Source organism: Ursus arctos, unplaced genomic scaffold (assembly GCF_023065955.2).
Source record: "Ursus arctos isolate Adak ecotype North America unplaced genomic scaffold, UrsArc2.0 scaffold_9, whole genome shotgun sequence".
Lineage (NCBI taxonomy): Eukaryota > Metazoa > Chordata > Mammalia > Carnivora > Ursidae > Ursus > Ursus arctos.
In genome coordinates this window covers 38,801,151-38,823,429 of record NW_026623111.1, presented here as the reverse complement: position 1 = coordinate 38,823,429, position 22,279 = coordinate 38,801,151, and the positions used below count along the sequence as shown (strand labels likewise).

General features: G+C 36.8%; 1 protein-coding gene across 7 annotated transcripts in view; it reads left to right on the top strand.

Moving 5' to 3' along the window:
* FRYL (FRY like transcription coactivator) overlaps window positions 1–22,279 on the top strand; it is a 247,256-nt gene that overhangs the window by 117,452 nt on the left and 107,525 nt on the right. For all 7 annotated transcript variants that reach the window (XM_057309789.1, XM_057309790.1, XM_057309788.1 and 4 more), the window contains 5 exons: window positions 6,785–6,838; window positions 9,985–10,124; window positions 11,063–11,159; window positions 20,736–20,815; window positions 21,334–21,414. In XM_057309789.1, the coding sequence (XP_057165772.1) occupies window positions 6,785–6,838; window positions 9,985–10,124; window positions 11,063–11,159; window positions 20,736–20,815; window positions 21,334–21,414 (452 nt within the window). The remainder of the gene's footprint in view (window positions 1–6,784; window positions 6,839–9,984; window positions 10,125–11,062; window positions 11,160–20,735; window positions 20,816–21,333; window positions 21,415–22,279) is intronic.

The window sequence follows — 22,279 nt, the reverse complement described above, 5'->3', positions numbered from 1 at the left end:
GAATGTTTTCCATTTTGCTCATGGTCGTGTCTCCAGAGCCTAGAACTGCGCCTGGCATACTGTACACTCAGTAAATAGTTCAGGTGAATAAGTGAGTGGCTGCGTGGATGAGTAGACACCTGACTTTTCTCCTTGCTTGCTTAGAACTCACTCTTGTTGGACAAAATGTGTTGGTTGGGCTTTTCCATCGGCTCTTTATTGTCTCTCCCATTCTCTCTGCACTTTTGGTTTTAATTTTTAAGTCTTCTAAAAATTCTTTTACTGTTGTCTTGGTTGGGTTTTAGGAGAGAATGGAGGCTGTGTGTGTGTGTGTGTTCAACCTACTCTCTTTAATTGCTAATTATTGAGATATTTCCATATTGTTGTTAATGCTACCAAAATCTTTTCAGTAAACGCTCTTGCTTTCCCTGGAGGCTACATGTTGCTTTTGATACTCTATACAAATACTAGTTAAAGAATCAAATTAGAACAGAAAGGATTGGGAGCCTTAGAATCATTTTTAGTTTCCTTTTTTTTTTTTTTTTAAGATTTATTTATTTATTTGAGGGGTGGACATAAGGAGAGGGAGAGAAAGAATCCCAAGAAGACTCCCCGCTGAGTGTGGAGCCCAAAGCAGGGCTCGATCTCACGACCCCGAGATCATGCATGACCTGAGCTGAAATCAAGAGTTGGATGCTCAACTGACTGAGCCACCCAGGTGCCCCTCATTATTAGTTTTTTATATTATTATGAAATAATGACATTATAAAATGAAAATAGTTCTAAATTTTATATAACAAAAGTAATGACTCTTATTTCCATTTTGGATCAAGATAAACACTGTCCACAGTTTTTAGTCCATTGTTTTTCATGTCTGCTATCCATCTCTGTAGCACCTGCCACCTTTTTTTAAGCACAAATGGGAGGTTTTGTGTGTGTGTGTGTGTGTGTGTGTGTGTGTGTGTGTGTGTGTGTTTCTGTACCTGGATATTTTTAACAATGTAAACTGGAGATTGTTCTACAGTAGCCTATATAAATTTGTCTTATTCTTTTTAACAGTTGAATATTATTTTAATAAAAGAATGTAGCATAATGTTTTTTACTAGTCTATTGATAGGTGGTTTGGGAGTTACCTTAATTTGGGGCTACTGTGAAAAAATGCAGTAAACATTTTTGCACAAAAGTCTTTGCATACATGCATGAATATAGAGAATAATTTCTGTTCTTTTTAGTTGTTATAATGGGTTGCATGTGCTATAAACATTTTTAAATGGTGTATCTTTTCAAAATGTCATATTGGAAGACACCACAACTGCTTGAGCAATGATGAGGGTGTCCTCAGTCATCCTATAATTAATCTGAGAGGTTAGTACAGCGTTCTTGATTAGTAATTTCTGTTTAGTGCAGTACACTTATTTTATGTTTTTGTACTTATGGTAACTTGAGCATCCTTTTGCATTCAAAAATCATTTCTGAGTTCTTATTACGGAAAAAATAGTCTACCTCCATTTCCTGGTTTAGGGAAAGCTCAGTGAGGATGTCAGATCTTCAGAAATCTTTGAGGAAGCATGAGTTTGTTGAGAAATAAAATATGTTAAATGAAACAACGTTGTGTTTCTGAAAAGCTTTCTCATTCTGCTTGGCCATCACTCTAGTGTATAAACATGCCGTGTGAGTAATAAACCACTTAGACCAGCAGTCCTCAAAATATCACTGACGGCCTTTAGACTTACAGCCTAAAAGGGGATGAAGTGAGTGCGAAGAAGCTGCTTGTTGTCTTCCCCAACCTCTCACCTTAAATAAATAGTTCCTATTAGGTTAGTAAAGGCCCTTTAGCTCATTATTTTTCAAACTTTCAGATACTTTTAGAAACAGCGTTCTATGGAACTGCTCTAGGACTCTGTGTTTTACTGAAGTTTGAGAGCTAATTGGGCACATATACTGTCGTGCAGCAGCATCGTGGTGCATGTAAATGAGGTGTAGCTTGGTTTTCGAAATACAAAATACAAAACTTGTTCTGCAAGATAATCACCCATGTGTGCTTAGCCTGTGAGGGCCCAAGTGCCAAGGACATGCCAAAAACCTATCCCCGTTAAGAAAGGAAAGTGCCCCAGAATTCAGGTGCTTTCCCAATCCCATTCAAATTAGTTAGAAACATGTTTCACTGATAGCTAGATTGGCATTTTTACATTTCAGTGGCAAATATATGTGTGGGTGTGTTTTCATCGAGATTAGCTGTGAATGACGGAAGGTGATAGGACTCTACCAGATAAAGAAGCTTCAAAATATACATATTTCTGAATTCTCATTTCTTTCATAGAAGGATGATGTTTGTTTTCTTTGATACATATTTAATATGTATTTAAAATTCAATAAGAAAGCATAACATAGAGAGTTTAGAAAATCATCCTAAAAATCTCAACAAAACAGTCATCGTATATTTGAACATAATCCCAGCCAGCAAGGCAAGGAGGTAGGAAGACGCACAAAAAGGATCACATTGTATGTGCTGTCTTAAGGTAAAGTAATTATGTTAAATTGTTTGAATTAAACAGAGCAAAAAGAAACTGAAATTAAAATGATTTAATTTCTGAATTTCAGGTAACGTTTTCTGTTCTAGAGAGAATAATTCCTAAGAGATCTTTAAAGCTGGGGTGTTTGGGTGGCTCAGTTGGTTAAGCATCTGCCTTGGGCTCAGGTCATGATCCCCGGGTCCTGGGATTGAGCCCCGTGTTGGGCTCTCTCCCTTGGGTTCAGGTCCCGATCCCCGAGCCCTGGGATTGAGCCCCGTGGCGGGCTCCCTGCTCAGTGGGGAGCCTGGTTCTCCCTCTCCTTCTGCTGCTCTCCCTGCTCACGCTTGCTTGTTCTCTCTCTCTTTCTCTCTCTGTCAAATAAATAAAATCTTTTAAAAAAGAAATCTTTAAAGCTAAATGTAAAGAAACAGATATACAGAGATATATGTGTATATGGAGGTTTGGTGACGATTGGATTTGAAAATGAGGAAATTAAACCATTTCACTTCTTCATAATTCATGATTTTGTTACTTTTTTTCTCATATTTTAAAACATGTCTGTTCTGTAACCATAACTTTCATGGTTGTACCGTACGTACATTGTTCTAAAATTAAATGGATTTGCTGGATACCACCACGCATGGGAAACTCCAAAACAGCCCTCAAGTTTAAGAATGAGAGGAAGTAATCTGCATTCTTTGTAAAAAAAAAAAAAAATACAGAAAATAAAAGTAAACTAATGGTACAAACACAAAACAACCTATTATTTTTCTTATTACTAGTGTGTGGTAAATATATTTCTAGAGCTTTAAATGTATTTATTTGTATAAACCACCGCATATACATTTTATCTTTTTATAAGAGTATTATATCTGTTTTCTCTAATTACTACATTGAGAACATTTTCCCAATCTACAAATTTAGTTCTATCTGTCACTTTACTGGCTACGCAATACTCTAATGTGTAGCTATACCATGATTTTTTGACCCAAATTCCCCATTGTTGTACTTTGATGTTGCTTCTTATTTTTAACTGCTTAGTTAATGTCCTTCCGTATGCCTTTTGTAAATGTGGAACACATTTTACCCCGCTCTGGGACATATTCTTTCTTTGGTTCAAAGAGGAAATTAAATCTGAAATGTTTTTAGTAGTTAGGATTCTCCAGAGAAACAGAACCAATAGGGTATGTGTGTATAAAAAGAGATTTATTGGAAGGAATTGGCCCACATGATCCTGGAGGCTGAGAAGTCCCAGGGTCTGCAGTGGGCAGGCTGGGGACCCAGGAGAGCTGGTGGTGTAAGGTCCAGTGTGAAAGCCGGTCCAAGAAGAGCCCATGTTTCAGTTTGACATGGGAAAAGGGGTGGGGCTAGCCTGACGCCCCAGCTCAGTGTAGTCAGGCAGGACGAGTTCCTTCTCACTCCAGGAAAGGTCAGCCTTTTGGCTCTTCTCAGGCTTTCAACAGATTGGATGAAGCCCACCTACATAAGGGAGTCTCAGTCTACCTGGTCTACCAATTCAAATGTTAATCTCATCTCAAAACATCCTCACAGGCACACAGAGAAAATGTTTGACCAAACATCACAGGGTACCCCGTGACATAAAATTAACCATTGCAGTGTCCAGTTTCCATCAAAACTTCTATCTGCGTAGGATTTTCTTTGTTCCCCCTTCCTCTCAACCCATTGCAACATAATATCACAGCCCATTCCTTCACTCCTTTGTTTTCTACTGGGTGAAGGCCCCTTTATGTTCCAATGTCTTCCTTCCTTCCAGAGAGGGAGAGAGAGTTGGGGGAGAGAGAGCATCTTGATGTGAGGCTGGATCTCATGACCCTGATATGACCTGAGCCAAAATCAAGAGTGGGACGCTTAACTGAGCCACCCAGGTGCCCCCGCCCCCATGACACTCTATACTAACTATAGACAGTGATCTGGACTGACCTCTTTTAGGTCATTTCTTCATACAAGCAAGGAAGAGTGCACATGCAGGTGAGAGAGGGTGGGGAGACTTTACTACCAGTTATGTCCCCCAGACCCATTGGTTGAAGTGTAAAGGGTCTAAGCTTTCCACAGTGAGTCGTCTGAGCCCTCTTTGGTTCACAGATGTTGCTTGCTCATAGTAGGAACTCAGTATGTGGTTTTTCAGCAAACAAATGAACAGAACAAATGGAAAGTTAAAAAAAAAAAAAAAGATTCCAGTGCTGTTGTGTGCTAAAGGAAGACACAACACTAAATTGGAAGCTTTTCCTGATGCCATTCAGATTAATAGGAAGCAACCATACTGAAAGGTCACCTCCTGAAAGTACCATGTTTCACTGTCCGTGCACTCTTTCTTCATGTGGTACTCTTTTCCCTTGGCTTCTGTCGTCTGTAAGTTCAGGTGGTACAAAAATCTACGTAGTAACAACTTTCCACTCCCAGCCCCCAACCCTCCCTTTTTCCTAACTATCCAGTTTCTTTTCCCACTTGCAAACACATATTTCTATTTTCTTTTTTTTAAAGCTATTCTGTGTATTTAGTAGCAAACGTGTGTGTGGGGGGGGGGTATGCAGTCATTATACCAGGAGACTTTTCCATGTTAATACATACAGAGTTGTGCCATTCTTTTAAAAGTCTTTATGGTACTCTGCAGATGTGTATTAATATATGTAGGCTTTTATTTATTTCTCATTTTGCTTTTGCAAATGAAGCTGTAGTAAATACTCTTTTTTTGAACATCATTTTGTGGATATGTGACTATATAACACAAATACTTAAGTGAAATTTTTCTGAGTCAAAGGTTGTATACATTTCAGCATTTTGGCAAATGTTGCCAAATAGTTTTTAAAGGAGATTGCTACCTACTGATTTCTCATTGGCATCATTTCATAGGTAACCTCACCAGCACATTGTGCTATCAGACTTTTTGAACTTTGGAGGTCAGATAGGTAGTATTTCTTTGGGTTTTTAACTTGTCTTTCTCTTGTGGGTGAGGTTAAGTATATGAATAAACATTTCTGAGCTATAATAAACATTTCCTTTTTGCGAACAGTCCGTTGATTCTTTATATAGTTTTTCTATTGGATTATTGGTTTTTTCCCCCTAATGATCTGTAGGAACTCTTTGTATAGTAAGGAAATTATTCCTTAGTCTAAATATCTATTGCAGATATTTTTTCCTATTTTGTCATTTGTCCTTCTTTTTTCATGTTTTTTTTAACCATGCATATACTTTTACATTTTTTATTTGTATGTGGTTGAATTTACTATTTTTGTTTGTTTTGTTTCTGTATTTCAGTCATATTTAGAAATAGCTGAGCTTGTTAAAAAAAAACTACTGTCTTCTAGGATTTCTTTTTCTTTTAGGGTTTTAGTGATTTTATTTCTTATATTTAAATCTTGAAAACATTTAGGAATCACTGGGTTAATGAGCCCATTTAATTGTTCCTTCAGAAAACCTAATTGTCCCAACACCGTATGTTAAACTTTCCATCTTTGCCCCAATGTTTGAATTTCTACCCTTATTATTTTTCCATGTGTATTTGTGTGTTTTCTTTACTGAAACAGTGATCTGTAGTGTCTTAAGTTTTTGTTATTCCTGATTATTTCTCCATATGAACATTGTAAAAAAAGAAAAAAAAGGATCATGTTAAATTGATAGAATTTAGGCAGCATTGACATCTCATGTGGTTGAGTACATAAAAGGTAACTGTTTGAGTTTCTCAAAATTCAAATCTAGGCACCTTCTTTCTTAACATCTTTTTAGGTAATTGGCTTTGTTTTATGAAGTTGATTACTTTCCGTACACTGATGACTTCCAAATTTATATCTGTAGGCTAATCTGTCCCGTGTTCTTCAAGCCCCTATTAGTCAACATCTTCTCTTTTATGGCTTACAGGGACTTCAAAGTCAACATGACCAAAGTATATCCTTCCACCCAAACTTTGTCTTCCCATTGTGTTCCCACTTCCAAAGGATGGTACCATCATCCATCCATCCGTGCACAAACTGGAAAACTAGGAGTCATCTACCAATGTTTGCTTTCTGTCCTCTGTGGGCACCTCCCGCCTCCACCCCCAATCATGTGACTTGCAGCCACTCTCTTTGGAGGGTATCGTGGGGAGAGCTGTGGCTATGAAGCCATATCGCTGGAGCTTGAATCCTAGTTGTGTGACCCTGGGCAAGAGGGAGTCTTACATTTGTTTAAAATAAATCTAATTACAAATGAGAACATAAACAAAACCAATGCATGAATCTGTTTATCATATAAGATTTCTAATATTTTGTATATATGCTTTTTTTTTTTAACCGTAGGAGAAGCCATTGTCTAGATCTCTTCAAAGAGGTGAAGATCTTCAGTTTGACCAGGTATGCCAATATTGGGGATATATTTTTTCCTGAAAGGAAAATGTTCATCCTAACAGTCTGGTCCAAATATATCCAATATTAAGAAATTATTTTATTTTGTTTAGTGATCGTTTGTCATTACACATTAGATTCAGTTTGAAATTGGTAGTTTGTTTTTTAATGAACTAAATAGGAGTTATGAACTGTAAACTTTATAGTTCATGGAATGATCTGTGAACTTGATTGATTTCTGTCATTATTTTTTTAAGGTTTTATTTATTTATTTGACACACAGAGAGATAGTACAAGCAGGGGGAGGGGGGGAGCAGAGGGAGAGGGAGAAGCAGGCTCCCCGCTGAGCAAGGAGCCCAACGTGGGGCTCGATCCCAGGACCCTGTGATCATGACCTGAGCCAAAGGCAAACACTTAACCGACTGAGCCACCTAGGTGCCCCGGTTTCTGTCATTTAGCATCTTAAAACTTTCTACTTTTCATTGGTAATCTCTTTACTGTGCCCTTTGAAATTTTCTTAAAATGTTTCTAATTACATACCTCAATCTTTCCTTGTACCAATTCATACTATTTTTACATAATATTTTACTTTTTTTCTTTTTTTAAGAAAGGGACAGAAGGGGGTGCGCGAGGGGTAGAGGGAGAAGGAGAATCTTAAGCAGCCTCCATGTCGACATGAAGCTTACTCTCACAATCCTGAGATCATGACCTGAGCCGAAATCAAGAGTTGGACACTTAAGGGGCGCCTGGGTGGCTCAGTTGTTAAGCGTCTGCCTTCGGCTCAGGGAGTGATCCCGGCGTTCTGGGATCGAGCCCCACATCAGGCTCCTCCGCTGGGAGCCTGCTTCTTCCTCTCCCACTCCCCCTGCTTTTGTTCCCTCTCTCGCTGGCTGTCTCTCTCTCTGTCAAATAAATAAATAAAATCTTTAAAAAAAAAAAAAAAGAGTTGGACATTTAACCACCCAGGCGCCCCACAGTATTGTACCTTTTAACATTTTGTTTTTTCTTATTGGGGCTATCAGAACCTTAAGCCGGAACATTAATATCTAAAATTGAGTGTGATATTCCCATAATGTTAATTCTTTCCCCTTGCTGACATCAAATGTTTAATCAAGTGTAAAGTTTGTCATAATTATGTTCATTCAAGAATTGTTTTATTATATATTGATTGTTTGCAAAAAACCAATAACCCAGATTAGCTCTCCATTTGTATCTAGTATTCCTGGACTATTTTTCTCATAATTATGTATCTGGGAAACAGAGATTAATGTTCATATTAGTCTAATTGACTGGATAAAGATGACTGGCTAGAATTACCTGGTGGAGACTTAACAAAATATTGTATTATCTGGATTCCAGCCTAATTCTGCATCAGAGTTACCCAGAGCAAAGTGCTCGACACCTGTAGTTTACAGTAGCTCCCTAGGGGATTCTAACACATACACTTATCAGGTAGCCACTGGCCTAAGAAGAAACCATAGATAGGAAGGCTAGTTCTCTGTTAAAGGAATATACATCACTTTGTAGAAGGCTCTTCAAATCTCAATGTTACTGCAAAAGGTATTACTAATTATCAATTTTTATTTTTCTGTTATTACTATATTGTTTTAAAGATATTTAGATTATTCAGATCTTAAATCCACTAATGATAAATAAATGTATAATCAGAATTTGAAATCCTGTTAAACCGTGTTCTTAAGGAGTATATCCATGTTGTTGTTGTTTTTACATAAATGATTAATGAAACTTTAAATGATCATGCCCCATAGTTCAATTTTTTTTCCACAGTAAAAAAGCCAAGTGTGGTAGAAACTGTTTAAATATATATTTACAATAGCAGATGGTATTTTATTGTTTCTTCTTTAGATATTAAAAGAATTTCCTTTGAGTGATACTGTTCATTGTTAATAAAATATAAAATTGAAAAATTAGTTAAATAAAATTAGAGTCTTGTTTCTACTTTAATTTCCTATATTAGAAACTATTTACCTGTCAAATTATGGTAATTATAAATAAAAGCATGATAAAAGGAAGGCAGAGATAATGAAAAACGCTTACACAGTCAAATAAACTGTTTTATTCTTTTCTATTTCCTTGGATGAAGTATGAAGACTGTAAAATATTAGGAAAATTAAATGTTTAATTCCTAGAGGTATCAATTTGTCTGCAATAACTGAAACTTTCTGTAGTCCTGGACCTGAACAAGACCTTGACTATTCCTGCAACCCATCATTTTTTAGTTAAGAGAAACAAAGTGAAGCATGTTTGTATACTTTGAAATATTAATTTTCTGAGCACTGAGCTGCATCAGATATGGAAATTCCTCTGAAGAACGGTATTTTGCTCAAGATCCTCCAGATGAAGAGAGACCTTAGGGACTGCTTGCTAATGATAGTTGGTGTGCCTTACTGCCACTACAGGAACGCTGAGTTCATTCATGAAATGAATCTGATATTCACCTAGAATTCAGGTAGTTTCAGGGATGCCTCAAATTGAATACCAGTTGTTTATCCCACGACGTTTATCTTTACTCTGTCTGGTTATATATTCTAAGCTTTAAAAGCTTGTTACAGCACGTTTCTAATATGTTCATTTATGGGTGTCGCAGATTAATAATGTAATTATAATTCTCTGTTCAGTGTCAGAGCGGTACAAAGCAAACTGGTGCTTTTGCACGGTTCTAATATAGTGTGGTCTTCTCTGTTCCTCCATCTCTTCATTCATTCTAGCGGCAATGTTGACAGCCTCTTGTTCACATGAGCATGGAGGAACTGGCTGGGGGGAAGGAAGCAGGTGTGGTTTTCTCATGTTATGCATACCAGTTCTCCCAGAGGTATCCATCTGTATAATCAGGGTTGTTACTCAGCGTCATGTTTTTACACATGTGAGTAGTATATGGAGGCAGGAAAAAGGTGGAAAGCTGCTAAGCTACACTGAATGGATGTGGGTAAAGTTTAATAGTGGGTAAAACTTAGCCCACTTTGTTACTTGGATCAGCCCCTAATTCTTATTTTTATTTTAAAACACATTTATTGCATTTGAGTTACTCTGTTTATCCTAGAAATGTTAATCATTTCCCAACGATGGCTAATAGAGTTAGGAGTGTGGTACCTCAATGATGTATTTTATCTTCTGGTAATATCTTGTGTTTTCAGTTGATAAGCTCTATGAGCTCAGTAGCAGAGCACTGTCTCCCTTCCTTACTTCGCACCTTGTTTGACTGGTACAGACGCCAGAATGGAACTGAAGATGAATCTTACGAGTACAGGCCTCGATCTAGCACAAAGTCTAAGGGGTAAGTGTCTCATTTTCCACTCTTCTACCTAGAATTGAAACCCTTTCGTTGAAGGGGGTGATAGTGTTCTCAACAAAAGACCGTTATTGTTTGGTTTCTAAGCAAACACGTTGACTACTTTTGTTATGAAACTGTTAGTAAAGGGAAAATGTAGTCCATACTTAACTGTAAATCAAGGGAAGGTACCAGTTAAGGTCGATGGAACTCCACAGTACTCATCACTGGGATAGTCCTGCAAAAATGAATTTCAGGAGCGCTATTTCAGTAGTTCAGTGAGGACCTTTAATAGTTCTAGAAGAGGTTAAGAAAATATAAAAAAGGTCCGTTCATTCGGTTTGTGAAGGGAAGCAATTGTGATACAAGAGGACTGCCAAACCCTATGTTATGATACCGTGGGACTCTCCTTGGTGCTGAAATCCCAGAACTTATCTTCCCCTCCTTCAAATTTGCCAGGGATGTGTTGGCCTTGCATAAAACATCTGTCTGTGTTCTGGAGATGATCCATAGTTTGGAATTGGACTTTAGTCGATACCGCTTGTGATTTTTCACCTTAGATATGCAAAAAGTTACCCGGCACTGTATTTTCATAAGAAAAGTTATTACTTTTATTTCAGTTTTTAATTTAAAAAATGCTAATCAAATATGGAGCAATGTTAGATTTTTTGAAATTTAAAATACTTTTCTTAACCGATTCCTTTAGAATGGGTTTAATTTTTGACAGTTATAATAGTGACATCTTTATCAATACTGTACAAAATACCTAACAGGAGAAAGAAAATGAGAATGTACATACATATTGGGTAATTTAAAAACAACTTGTACTGTCAGTTGCTGTAGGACACCATACATACAAGGAGCTCAGTAAATAACTATTAACCTATAGCTATTTTAAAATTTATGGTCTTAAATGCAATCCTAATTTGGGGTTCTTGTTTCAGGGATGAACAGCAACGTGAAAGAGATTATCTTCTTGAAAGGAGAGACTTAGCAGTAGATTTCATTTTTTGTTTAGTTTTAGTTGAAGTTCTAAAGCAGGTAAGAAGCTCTTTTGTCTGCAGAGTTTGTGTTTCTTATTCTTATTTTGCCTTCCCATTTCATTTACCTTATTTAGGATGTTATGTCTAAAATTCTGGCCCACGTTAACTAGATTTCTCCAGTGTAATTACGTGTCTTTCAGTTGCCCGGGGCTTTCGTGGTCCGTCCCTATCACTTCCTATTCTTTTTACCTTTGTAAAATGCCATCTAAGATAGATCTTGTTAGCCAAATTGAGCCGAATAGAAATTGGGTTACATATGAGCTTCTAGCTGTGAATAGAGTCTGCCTGTCATTCATCAACTTTAGTCCACTTTCAAAGAATTTTTCTTCCGAAGCCTTCGGGCCTACATTCCAACATGTAATAATTGCGCGCTTACAGTTAAGGGATACAGGCAGTTTGACATGGGGAGCACCAAATTGTCAAGTGCGAATGGTTTTGGACAAGTGAAAACACCTCAGGATAATAAATGTTTTAATGTTTATTCGCTGTTTCTTAGGATGCTGGCATTGTGCTTACACTGCACTCATGAGTTTAACATCTGAATGGCATAAACAGTAAAGCTGTAAACATATAATGTCTGGTTTCATATATATTTTCACTTGATATACATAAATACCTGATTTTGAAAGTTTTCTTTTTTTGGGTCAATTTTTGGTTTTTTATTTACTAAAATCAAGTAATTTGTTCAAATGCATGAAAGTATTTGGTTTTTTTTTTATAGTTTGTAGTCTTTAAAAAGCTATATATCATTCAAAGATGAGCCATATATTTCCATCCATGTACATTGTAATGTTTTGAAAAAGTTAGGAAACCTAAAAGAAGGAAAACAAATCACATTATGCATATGACATGTTTGGACAGGGATTTTGTTTTTGTTATACAAAATGAAATAGAATATATAATATGAAAGCAAACAGCAAATGTTAGATATTAAAGTTAATTGACAGCCAAATTTTTTTGGTGGAGGCAATATAAAATTATTTGAATTATATATTTCTTTATACTTTGCCTTTGTTTTTATAATGCATGTGAAAAATCATTGAAATCTGAATATCTGAAAGCTGCAAATAAGAATTTGAAATATGAAAAACAGATAAGTGAATTAATCTAAGGTGAAAATCATTTTAATTAATTTGTACCTTTCATAAAGTTCTTTCTGTAGGTGTAGGAAAGACATTTCCTCTGGGAGTTGTGCTAACAAGCCAGGTTTGCTTTCTGTGATCTCAGTTTCTCTGGGATCCTAAGACCGTGAGGCCAGCGTAATTAGGGATAGAAGAGCTTAGGACCAGAGCGGCCGTTGACCATGACTGGACTTTGCCTAGGACTCATAGTGGTTGACCTCTAGCATCTCCTGTGTGCTGATGTAGGTCATGTGAGGGATTTGGTAACCAGATTTGTACTTCTTTGCTTAATTAAATAATACAGGGTTTCTTCTTTTAGCAGGAGAAATTGTAAATTCCCCTAGACATTCAGGCCCCTCTCTGATCTGGCTCCATGGTGCCTTTTCTCCTCTGTTTCCCGAGACATTCTTTCACTTGCCAGTCAGTGTCTCCTCTGAAAGTTGCTCCTCATTGCAGTTTCAGAGCTTCCGTGCACAGACAACCCTATGTAAGTTTTTCTCTCTCCTCTTCCCCTCCCTCCCTCTCCTTTTCTCTCTCCTCTTCCCCTCCCTCCCTCTCCCCTGTCCTTTCCTCTTCCCCATTCTCTTGGTCTTCATCCTCCTTCCTTCCTCTTCCTAAAAAAGAATCCAGATAGCTCTTCTGGTGGAGAAAACCATAGGATCTATAAACTTCCATTGGGCTCATTTTTCAAGTCCATTCCACAAAATCCCTTCAGATCCATGGTTCACATGGACTCAAAGTGTGAAAAAAAAATACAACAGCCCTTTTTCTTTTTTTAAAGATTTTATTTATTTGTCAGAGAGAGAAAGTACAGGCAGGGGGAGTGGCAGGCAGAGAGAGAAGCAGGCTCCCCACTGAGCAAGGAGCCCAAAGTGGGACTCGATCCCAGGACCCTGAGAACGTGACCTGAACCAAAGGCAGACACTTAACTGCCTGAGCCACTCAGGTGTCCCTAGAACAGCCTTAATAGCTAATCTCTGTTTTTTGGTTCTATCACCATATTGTTCCAACCTACAGTGGCCTTTCCACTTGCTGTTTTCTCTCTTTTACCATTACCCTCATACTTTCACTCAAATGCACCCATGAAAGAATAAAATCTGTCACAAAGAACACAGAGATGCTTTATTAAAAATCTTACATGGGTTTTTTCCCTCTTTTCCCTAGTAAAAGGGAAGTCTTTTTTAGCTTCTTTAAAACTAATAAAACCAGAGAAAATGAAGTAAAAATCAATAGAACTTTCTGAAATATCATGACAAACTAACCCAATTTTCTACCATGTCAAAGTGATGTAGGGTTTAATAGATCCAGAGACTAATCAATGTAATATATCTTGAATTTAATAGGACTTTTACTTTTGCCCCACATAAGAGACACATATTAAAATGTGACTCAGTTTTATTTTGATGATACGGACGGTCCCAGGAGTACTGAAGTATTGATACATGGTTGGGCCAGTCATAAGGAGGAGTAAATATTCCTTACGGGTTAGTTCTTGACCTCATATATTATAAATTTTTTGTTTCTTGAATATTTGTCATGTCTTCATGTGTGTTTAGAACTCTTTATGATGCCTAAAGGCTCTATATCTTTTGTTTTAGCCAGTCATTGTAATAAAACTGGGAGACAGCCAGGATAAGTGTTTTCATCCCAGCTCTGTCCCTTTCTTGCTGTGTAACTTGGGCGAGTTATTATCCACTACCTTTTCCCCTCTGTAAAAGAGGGATGATAATATCATTTTTCTAGAATCATGAGCGTTAAATACAGTAATGCCTGGGACATGGAAAGTGCTCCATAAATATTATCTGTTATTTTCATTTTGCAGATGAAGAAATGTTCTTAATTTAGTGACTTGCTGATGATTATAAAGCTAGTTCACTTTTTTACTCCCAAGTTTTCTCCCATTAATAATAAAAATATTGGTAAAGTCAGTGATACAAAATTAGGTGAAATGGCCAGCATCTTGGAAAATTAAATTAAAGTTTTAATCATAACAAGTTAAACAAAGAATTGAGTTAGTATAAATGTGATGAAATGCGTATGATTCACTGTGGGAACAAAATTAGTTCAAGATGATAGAGGACTAATTTTATTTTTCCAAGAAAGTCAAACATAATTTTGGGGTCATGGCCAACTGCCAGTTTTAGCATGTTAATACCAAAGGCCTTCAAAGTCATAGTAAAAGCATGTTTAAATGGCAACATAAACATTTAGAAAGTTTGAAGCAATTTTCACGTGAAATTTTAGACATTTACTCAATGAAACAAATAAGATTGGGAAACGTAGATTGTAAAACACTTGCAGCTCTTGGCTCAGTTTTATTCATGCTATTGTGAAGTATCAGAAGGTGGAGTACATCCTTGGTATTTTCAGATTTAACATTTGCATTTTCGATGTGGATGAGTTTCCCGAAGTTTATGCAGTTATTTGTGATTTTTTCTGAGGCTAAATGTACTCATTCCCCTTTGCACCGAAAGCTGGTCTTTCAGGTAATGAATGAGCTTTGCTGACTCCACAGTATCCGTATCTTAGCGTAATTTTGTTATTTTTCACTTTCATGATGTGATAAAAGCATTAAAGTTTGGGAGGTGGTGGTAGGAATGGCCTTGGAATAATACCTGGGTAATCTTTTTTTTTTTTTTACGTTTATTAAGTAATCTCTATATGCAACGTGGGGCTGGAATGCATGACCCCGAGGTCAAGAGTCTCATGCTCCTCTGACTGAGCCCTCCAGGTGCCCCCAGGTATTCTTTAGAGTCTACTAGGTATATATCCTTCTGGAATGTTGAAGTAGAATTAAAGCTGCTTCTAAAATCACAAATGACAAGACCTGAAAAAGTCTTGATATTATGGGTGGGAATATAGAACTTTTCATCTATAAACTGAAATGGATTCTGCTCCCCACCCCCACCCCGTTGCCTTTTTCTGAGATTTAGTTCGAGAATAGTTTTTATTATTATTATTTTTTTTTTAAGATTTTATTTATTTTTTCGACAGAGATAGATACAGCCAGCGAGAGAGGGAACACAAGCAGGGGGAGTGGGAGAGGAAGAAGCAGGCTCATAGCGGAGGAGCCTGATGTGGGGCTCAGATCCCATAATGCTGGGACCACGCCCTGAGCCGAAGGCAGGCGCTTAACCGCTGTGCCACCCAGGCGCCCCTATTATTATTATTATTATTATTATTGAATATAAGGGGAGAAATTGGGATTTTAAGAATGTCTGAAAATATTCATTCTTAAAATTTTTAGAGGTGGTCCTTTTTTTCTTCCAAAAATTAAAAATAAGACATATTTCTTCTTTCACTTCTATTTCTGTGTCTCTTCTGGCTACAGTATGATAAAATTTAAAGCTTTCTCTCCTTATTTGTTTCCCTTATTAAATGCATTTTTATATGCCAGAAACTGGGCATACAGTATTTTCTAGAGAAGTACACATCAGCTTCTGAACTTTTGTTCCCTCATCTGTAAGATAGGGAAGAAGTATCTACCTTGTAAGACTAAGTGTTACAAGTAATATTTATAAAAATGCCTACCTAATATCTGACACACAGACACATAAAAAGTGTTGATGGTGACCATAGTAGGGCTAGTAGGGTAGTAATAAAGAGTACACAGCATGGGTAAATAGTGTCCCTAGCTGTCATTGTTAGACTTCCAACGTCGCTGGACCACGTAAGACGGTTTAGGAGAAATTACAGGTTTAAGTTAACTTGTATTTCATATCTCTGGCTTAGAGCACATTAAACATCCCTGTGAGGAAATCAATATGGTAAAACCATAACACAGCACAGTAAGTGGAGTATAAAAAATTAAACCACATAAAATGCAGTGTTGCATTATTGCAAGGTCAGTGAAATGTCTGCGGCCAGCCTGTATGATGAGCACCGTGAATTCTGGAACAGGTTCTGGAAGTCAGGCTGCTTGATCCAAGTACAGCCTCTTCCTGACTGAAGTTTGTCATCACCTGGTGGTAGATGTGTGCCCCATTTTAACCATCAGTAGGTAGCCAAAGGGCTGACTGGGATGCATGGGACAGCAGCATTGATGATAGTAATTGTTTTTGTTACCTTAGGGCCTATTGATGGGCCCAGTTGAGGGAAGATCCGGTTGGGAGAATACATCTGCCTCATTGCTTCTCGAATGGGCCCTGGTTTCCTGCCACTTTCCCTACCAGGCTTTCCTCTCAGTATCTCCATCCTTATATTCTAGTCCCTTCGTGTGCCCTACTTTCTCAGGAGGTAAGAATTTTGGCCTAGTCCCTTTTAGAAAAAGGTGGAAAAGTGAGAGGACAAGAATCAATCTCCAATTGTATTATACTCGATTTTTCATTCTCTCAGGGGCAGTGATTATAGCGTTCCAGTCTGTTGTCTATGTTTTATAGGTGGGGAAGTGGAAACTTGCTCAAGGTTATATAACTAGTAAAAAGAGAAGCTGTGGCTTGATTAAACCAAAATCCATGGTCTTTCTACGTTTTCATCATTATAGTGAAGAAAATATTTTTATTTATTGTATAAAGGTTTGATTATAGTTTACTTATAATAAATCCATCAGCTTGGTGTGTATAAAAGCACTTTGGGAATATATTTTGAGTTTCTTCTTAATGTGAGATAATAGTATTGTCCTAAAAAGAGGCATTCACAGTACCAAGTAAAAGGTTGTCATGCCTCTACTTAATTGATCAGCTAATATTCTGAAATTCCTATATCAATAAAACATGATTGTTACACTTCTATGAGGAAGTGTCTGCCTATAAAAGATGGAAAAGGGGGAGTGGGAGACTTTTTTTTAAGATTTTATTTATTTATTTGTCAGAGAAAGAGAACACAAGCAGGGGGAGCAGCAGGCAGTGGGAGACTTTTTTTTAAGATTTTATTTATTTATTTGTCAGAGAAAGAGAACACAAGCAGGGGGAGCAGCAGGCAGGGGGAGAAGCAGGCTCCCCCGTGAGCAAGGAGCCCGATGCAGGACTCTATCCCTAGACTCTGGGATCATGACCTGAGCCACACAGGTGCCCCTGAAAAGCTTTTTATAATTATACAGTCGATCATAAAATTCCTAGTTAAGTATTTCTAATTGCTAAAGAAATTCTGGGTTTAAAATTTATTCTTCCAAAGTGGGGCAAAGGCTAAGGTTATTCTTCTAGAGTCTGAATTCTTGAACCTTACTGTGTAGAATAAATTCAGTTCCTGTGCAATTAACAGGGGATTTTCAAAGCTTGGCTTCTACAAACAGATGAATGAACTTCTTTCCTGTGTCATCAGGTTTCTACTTTTAAAAGGTTCATTGAGAGCTAAGAAAGGTAGAGTTTGGATTACAGCTGCTTCCTCACTTAATTTGATTTTGTGATGGAGCACATTTTCTTCATTTTCTTCAAATTGAATTCCAGGTACAGGCTTTTAGCGCAGTCCCAATTTCTAGGAAATCTGAGACGAATGCTCTCTCGGATCCTCATCTGGTCGACAACAAGTATCAGTCTGCTTAGCCAAGATAAAGCTATAGCCTTCCATCCTGGAGTAAAAGTTCACCAGGAGCCTTTCAAAGCTGCATTAGCTGCATGCCTCCCTCTGCTTGGACAGCATCGTAAAAATGGTGCTAGTATTCTCCTGTGTTGTGTGAGTTCAGTCGCTGTCTCATTGAGCTCAATACACCTCGATGAATAGTTGCTGCATTTCTTGTATCTCTTGCTCCTCATTGCAGTGTAATTGTGGTTACTGTTTCTCATGCCTCTCTCCTATTTACTGGGTTTGAACTAGCTCCTGATCGTTATTCAGGACTGAATTCAGCTCCCTCCTGATAGACTCCTGATTTACCTTTGTAAAAAATAAATTATCTTTATTTTAAATAAAAACCTCTCCTTTATCAAACCCTCAAGAAACGTTCTCTGTCCATCTCTGAATAATTAGAGTTCCCTGCTGTTCTTTTCCCCAGTCTAGTTTGTGGCTTTCTTGATAAATTAAGATCTCGATTACATTTTTATCCTATTGATGAGGTGTTCTCCAATATATAGTGGTAAGTTTTTTTAAGGAAATGTAGAATTCCTGTGTGTTTTGTTTTCCTTTAATTGGACTTCAGGGTCACAGAATGGGATAAATCATGATCCTGGTTCAAGATACACTGTTATCACTGTTCTCCGTGTGGCTGCCTTTGTATTTGTTTACAATAAATATAATGGTTACCTCTGGGCCCAAAATACCTATAGCTTAAGCCTAATTATATGAATCTCTCCTAGTTCACTCCCTGGCTCCCCCCTTACCATTATACCGATTTTTATGTTAATTATTCTCTTTAAAAAATGTTTTCATATATGTTAGAATAGTAGGTTTTTTCTGGCTTTGAATTTTCTAGAAAAAAAAAGTATCATACTGTATGTTGTCCTCTGGGACTGACTTTTTCACTCAACGTTATGTTGCTAAGATTAACCCATGAAGTGTGTAACTATACATAATTATTTTCTTAGGCATATAATTGCTAGTGTAGTGGAGCTCCACCCTCATAAGTTCATTCCTAGAGCCCTGCAAATTAAATGACAAACATCACATTGACAGGAGAAAAGGTTTATTACATAAGCATATGGAGGTTTTCATGGAAAAGAAGTTGAAGACATAAAGAATGGTTAGACCCTAAAATTTAACAAGGAGCAATACATTGTGAAATGACAAGACAAAGAAAAAGTGTCTGGGCTTCTACGGGTGGTAAATTGGGGGAAGGAAAATATGTGGGGGAAACTAATGGAAGATAGGGGCTGTTTAGTAAGCTTTGTGCAGACCTATGTCATGGTCAGCTTTCTGTTCTGATGATAATGGTTGTTGTTTTCTTGGTATGGGAAAGAGGAGGAGAGGCTGGAGAGCTTTTCCCGCACCTGCTGTTTGTCAGTTGCCTTCAGCTCAGAATGATTCTCATGCCAAAGTGCCATACTTTGTGGTGGCATCCTTTGATCTGCTTCACTGGATTGTGGGCTATCTAAAAAAATTGATTTAAACTTAACACCGGCAATGTCTATGAAACCCCATTCATGGCCATTATCTCTACTCTTTGGTATCATCAGACTTTTCCCTGTTGAGTAGGTGTAAAATGATACCTTGTGTATTTTCATTCTCCTTATTACTAATTAAATCAAGCATCTCTTCATATGTATTAGGAATAAGCCCATCAAAGGACAAAAACAGAGAAGTGTATAGCCTTGCCAAAAGCCTTTAAAGAAGTGAAAAGATATCCCATGTGAACGTAGAAGAATACAGTGAGCCCCAAATTGATGTATAGATTGATTGCAACTTCAGTAAAAGTCCTGACAGTTTTTGCATAACTTGGAAGGGTGACTCTAAGTTGAATATGGAGGAACAGTGGTCCCAAAATGGCTAAGCTCTCTCTGAAGAAAAATAAGGGGGACTTCAGTACCAGAGATCAGAACTTATTCATAAAGTCTAATAATGAAGACTGGATGATTTTAGTACCAACATATAAAAATTGATAGAATAGTGAGCTCAAAAACAGACCCACACATACATAGACCTTGAATACATACCAGTGTTGACCTGTATAATCTTTGATCCACCAGTTCTTCCTTTTGGACTCTTGCCCCTGGAACTGTACAAGTATGTAACATTAAATGTACAAGATGTTTATTGTATAACATTATGTATATTGATTATTGAAAATCTGAAATGAAATGGTCAGCAATAGGAAGCTCATTAAAAAATTATACTGAGTAGTATATGGCCATTGAAAAGAAAGGAGGAGCTCTAAGTACTGACGTGGAAAGATGCAGCACTTTGTTAAGAAAACTAAGGTGTGTATGTGTGGGTGTGGGTGTGTGTAGGGAAAAATCTGGAAGGATAGATACCAAGCTATTAACGGTGATTATAAAAGGGGGAAGGGGCGGGGATTTTACTTTCTGGCTTAAATATTTTGATTTGTTTTACATATGAAGAAGTAGCATATAACTTCTAAAGAACTAAACAAAGATATTTAAATGACAAATTTCTAATACGAATAAGGCCACAAATAGTTTTAAATTGTTGGAAAAGGTGGTGTCATTTTGGCTCCTGTTGATGATAGAAAATCAGAGTAATGGAATGTGTGGCTGGCTCAGCTAGAGGTTGCTTTCCTATACGTGGTGCAGAGAGGTGCATGTGGGTGTCTTCCTAATTTCCAGACAGTAACAATTATAGTTACATCAATCACAACTACTTTTTCCCCTTTATGGACTGTAGTTCAAGGATTTGTGATTATGGAGCTAACATTCTTAAATTTAGAGCTTATTAAATTAGATAGGTAACTGAATTCTCAGAGAAAATAATAACATCCTTAGAAAAAGGGAAGATTGACTAATTAGTAATAGATCATATCATGGAAATGAAAACTGGCTATTGATTTAATTAGTTGAAATGTGGAGAACATTCAGAAAAGACTTGTAACCTACTTAGCTCTTGCTGACTTGATAATTTTTTTGTTCTAGATTCCTGTTCATCCTGTGCCCGATCCCTTAGTTCATGAAGTTCTAAACTTAGCTTTTAAGCACTTTAAACATAAGGAAGGGTAAGTAAAATACTAGCTTGGGATCGTTGCTGTTCTCTGCAGGCCAGGTTTAGACCATTTACTTATAATTCAAGCTCTCATTGATGATTTGTTTTTAGAGTTCAAAGCATTTATCTTTCTTTCTTTCTTTTTGAATCCACACAAAATGCTTATAGGAAAGTTATTTTCTGTTGTTGGTTTTTTGTTGTTTGTTTGTTTTTAAGACTCCACACCTAATGGTGGGGCTTGAACTCAGTTCAAGAGCCACATGCTGTACTGACTGAGGCAGCCAGGTGCCCCCATAGGAAAGATTTTATTAAAATAATTCTTAAGACTATTGATTGGATTTATGGGAATTAGAAGGTTAAATTTTGTGACACAGTAAAGTCCAGAAAGAAGAAAATTCATGTGGTTTTTATTATCTTATAGATGAATCTTCAGAAGAAAAAAAAATGTATAACACCCCGATAAGAAATTTTCAGATGTATTAGGAAGAGTTTGTAGAAAAATTTGATAATACATTTGTTCTCTTATTTTAGATATTCAGGAACCAACACTGGGAATGTGCACATTATTGCCGATTTATATGCAGAGGTCATAGGGGTTCTTGCCCAATCAAAGTAAGTATTGCAAATCACTGATTTCAATTTGTGTTTTAGAATGCTTCATTACTAATATGGTAGATACAGTTTTGGATCTTTTTTTTTTTTTTTCATAGTTTGAAGTCTACCGGACCTTTTATTACTTAGCTGCTCTATTCCTTAGAGGATTTAAAAGTTACATCCATACATTAATTTCACAACTTGTTTTCATTTATTTGGGGTTTTCCATAAATGTGTGAATTGAGGAAGTCGGAAATTACCGGGAAGAGTCAGGACATTATTTCCTATTTTTAACTATTTTATGAGAAGTCTTTTTTTTTTTTTCTTTTTTTAAGAACTCTACAGAGCTAATAATGACTTTTAATACTTTCTAGTTGAGTACTTTCATTTCTGAGATAGCAGTGCCGTGTCTTCCTCCTAATTATCTTATTTGTCTTAGCACCAGAGTTTTGGATAGGTAGAAGAGATATCAAAAAAGAGAAAGGAGATACTAGATTACTCCATAAAGGTGTTGTTCATTAGAAGTTACACTCATTGAATTGCCTTGAACCGTCATTATAGTAAACAGTAAAAAAGTTTGTCTTTAGTGTCTTGTGGTTGCTCTGAAGACTATGGAAGATTTTGAATTTCCTTTGTTGCTACTGGGAAATTTGTAAGGTAAAAAGTTATCAATGAAGATTTTCTTGGATGTCATTTAAAGAGTCTTTGGTCCTGAAATCATCAGATAAAAACCTTTCTAAATTCCAAGAAGCCAAGTACAATTCTTGTTCATGTTTAGTTCCTGTGATATTAGTAACTAATAATTATTATGAGAAATTTAATAAAAGAGAAAAACCCTTGGATTCTAGTGTTTGCAATGGGAAGGTTTTTATCCACTTTTTAT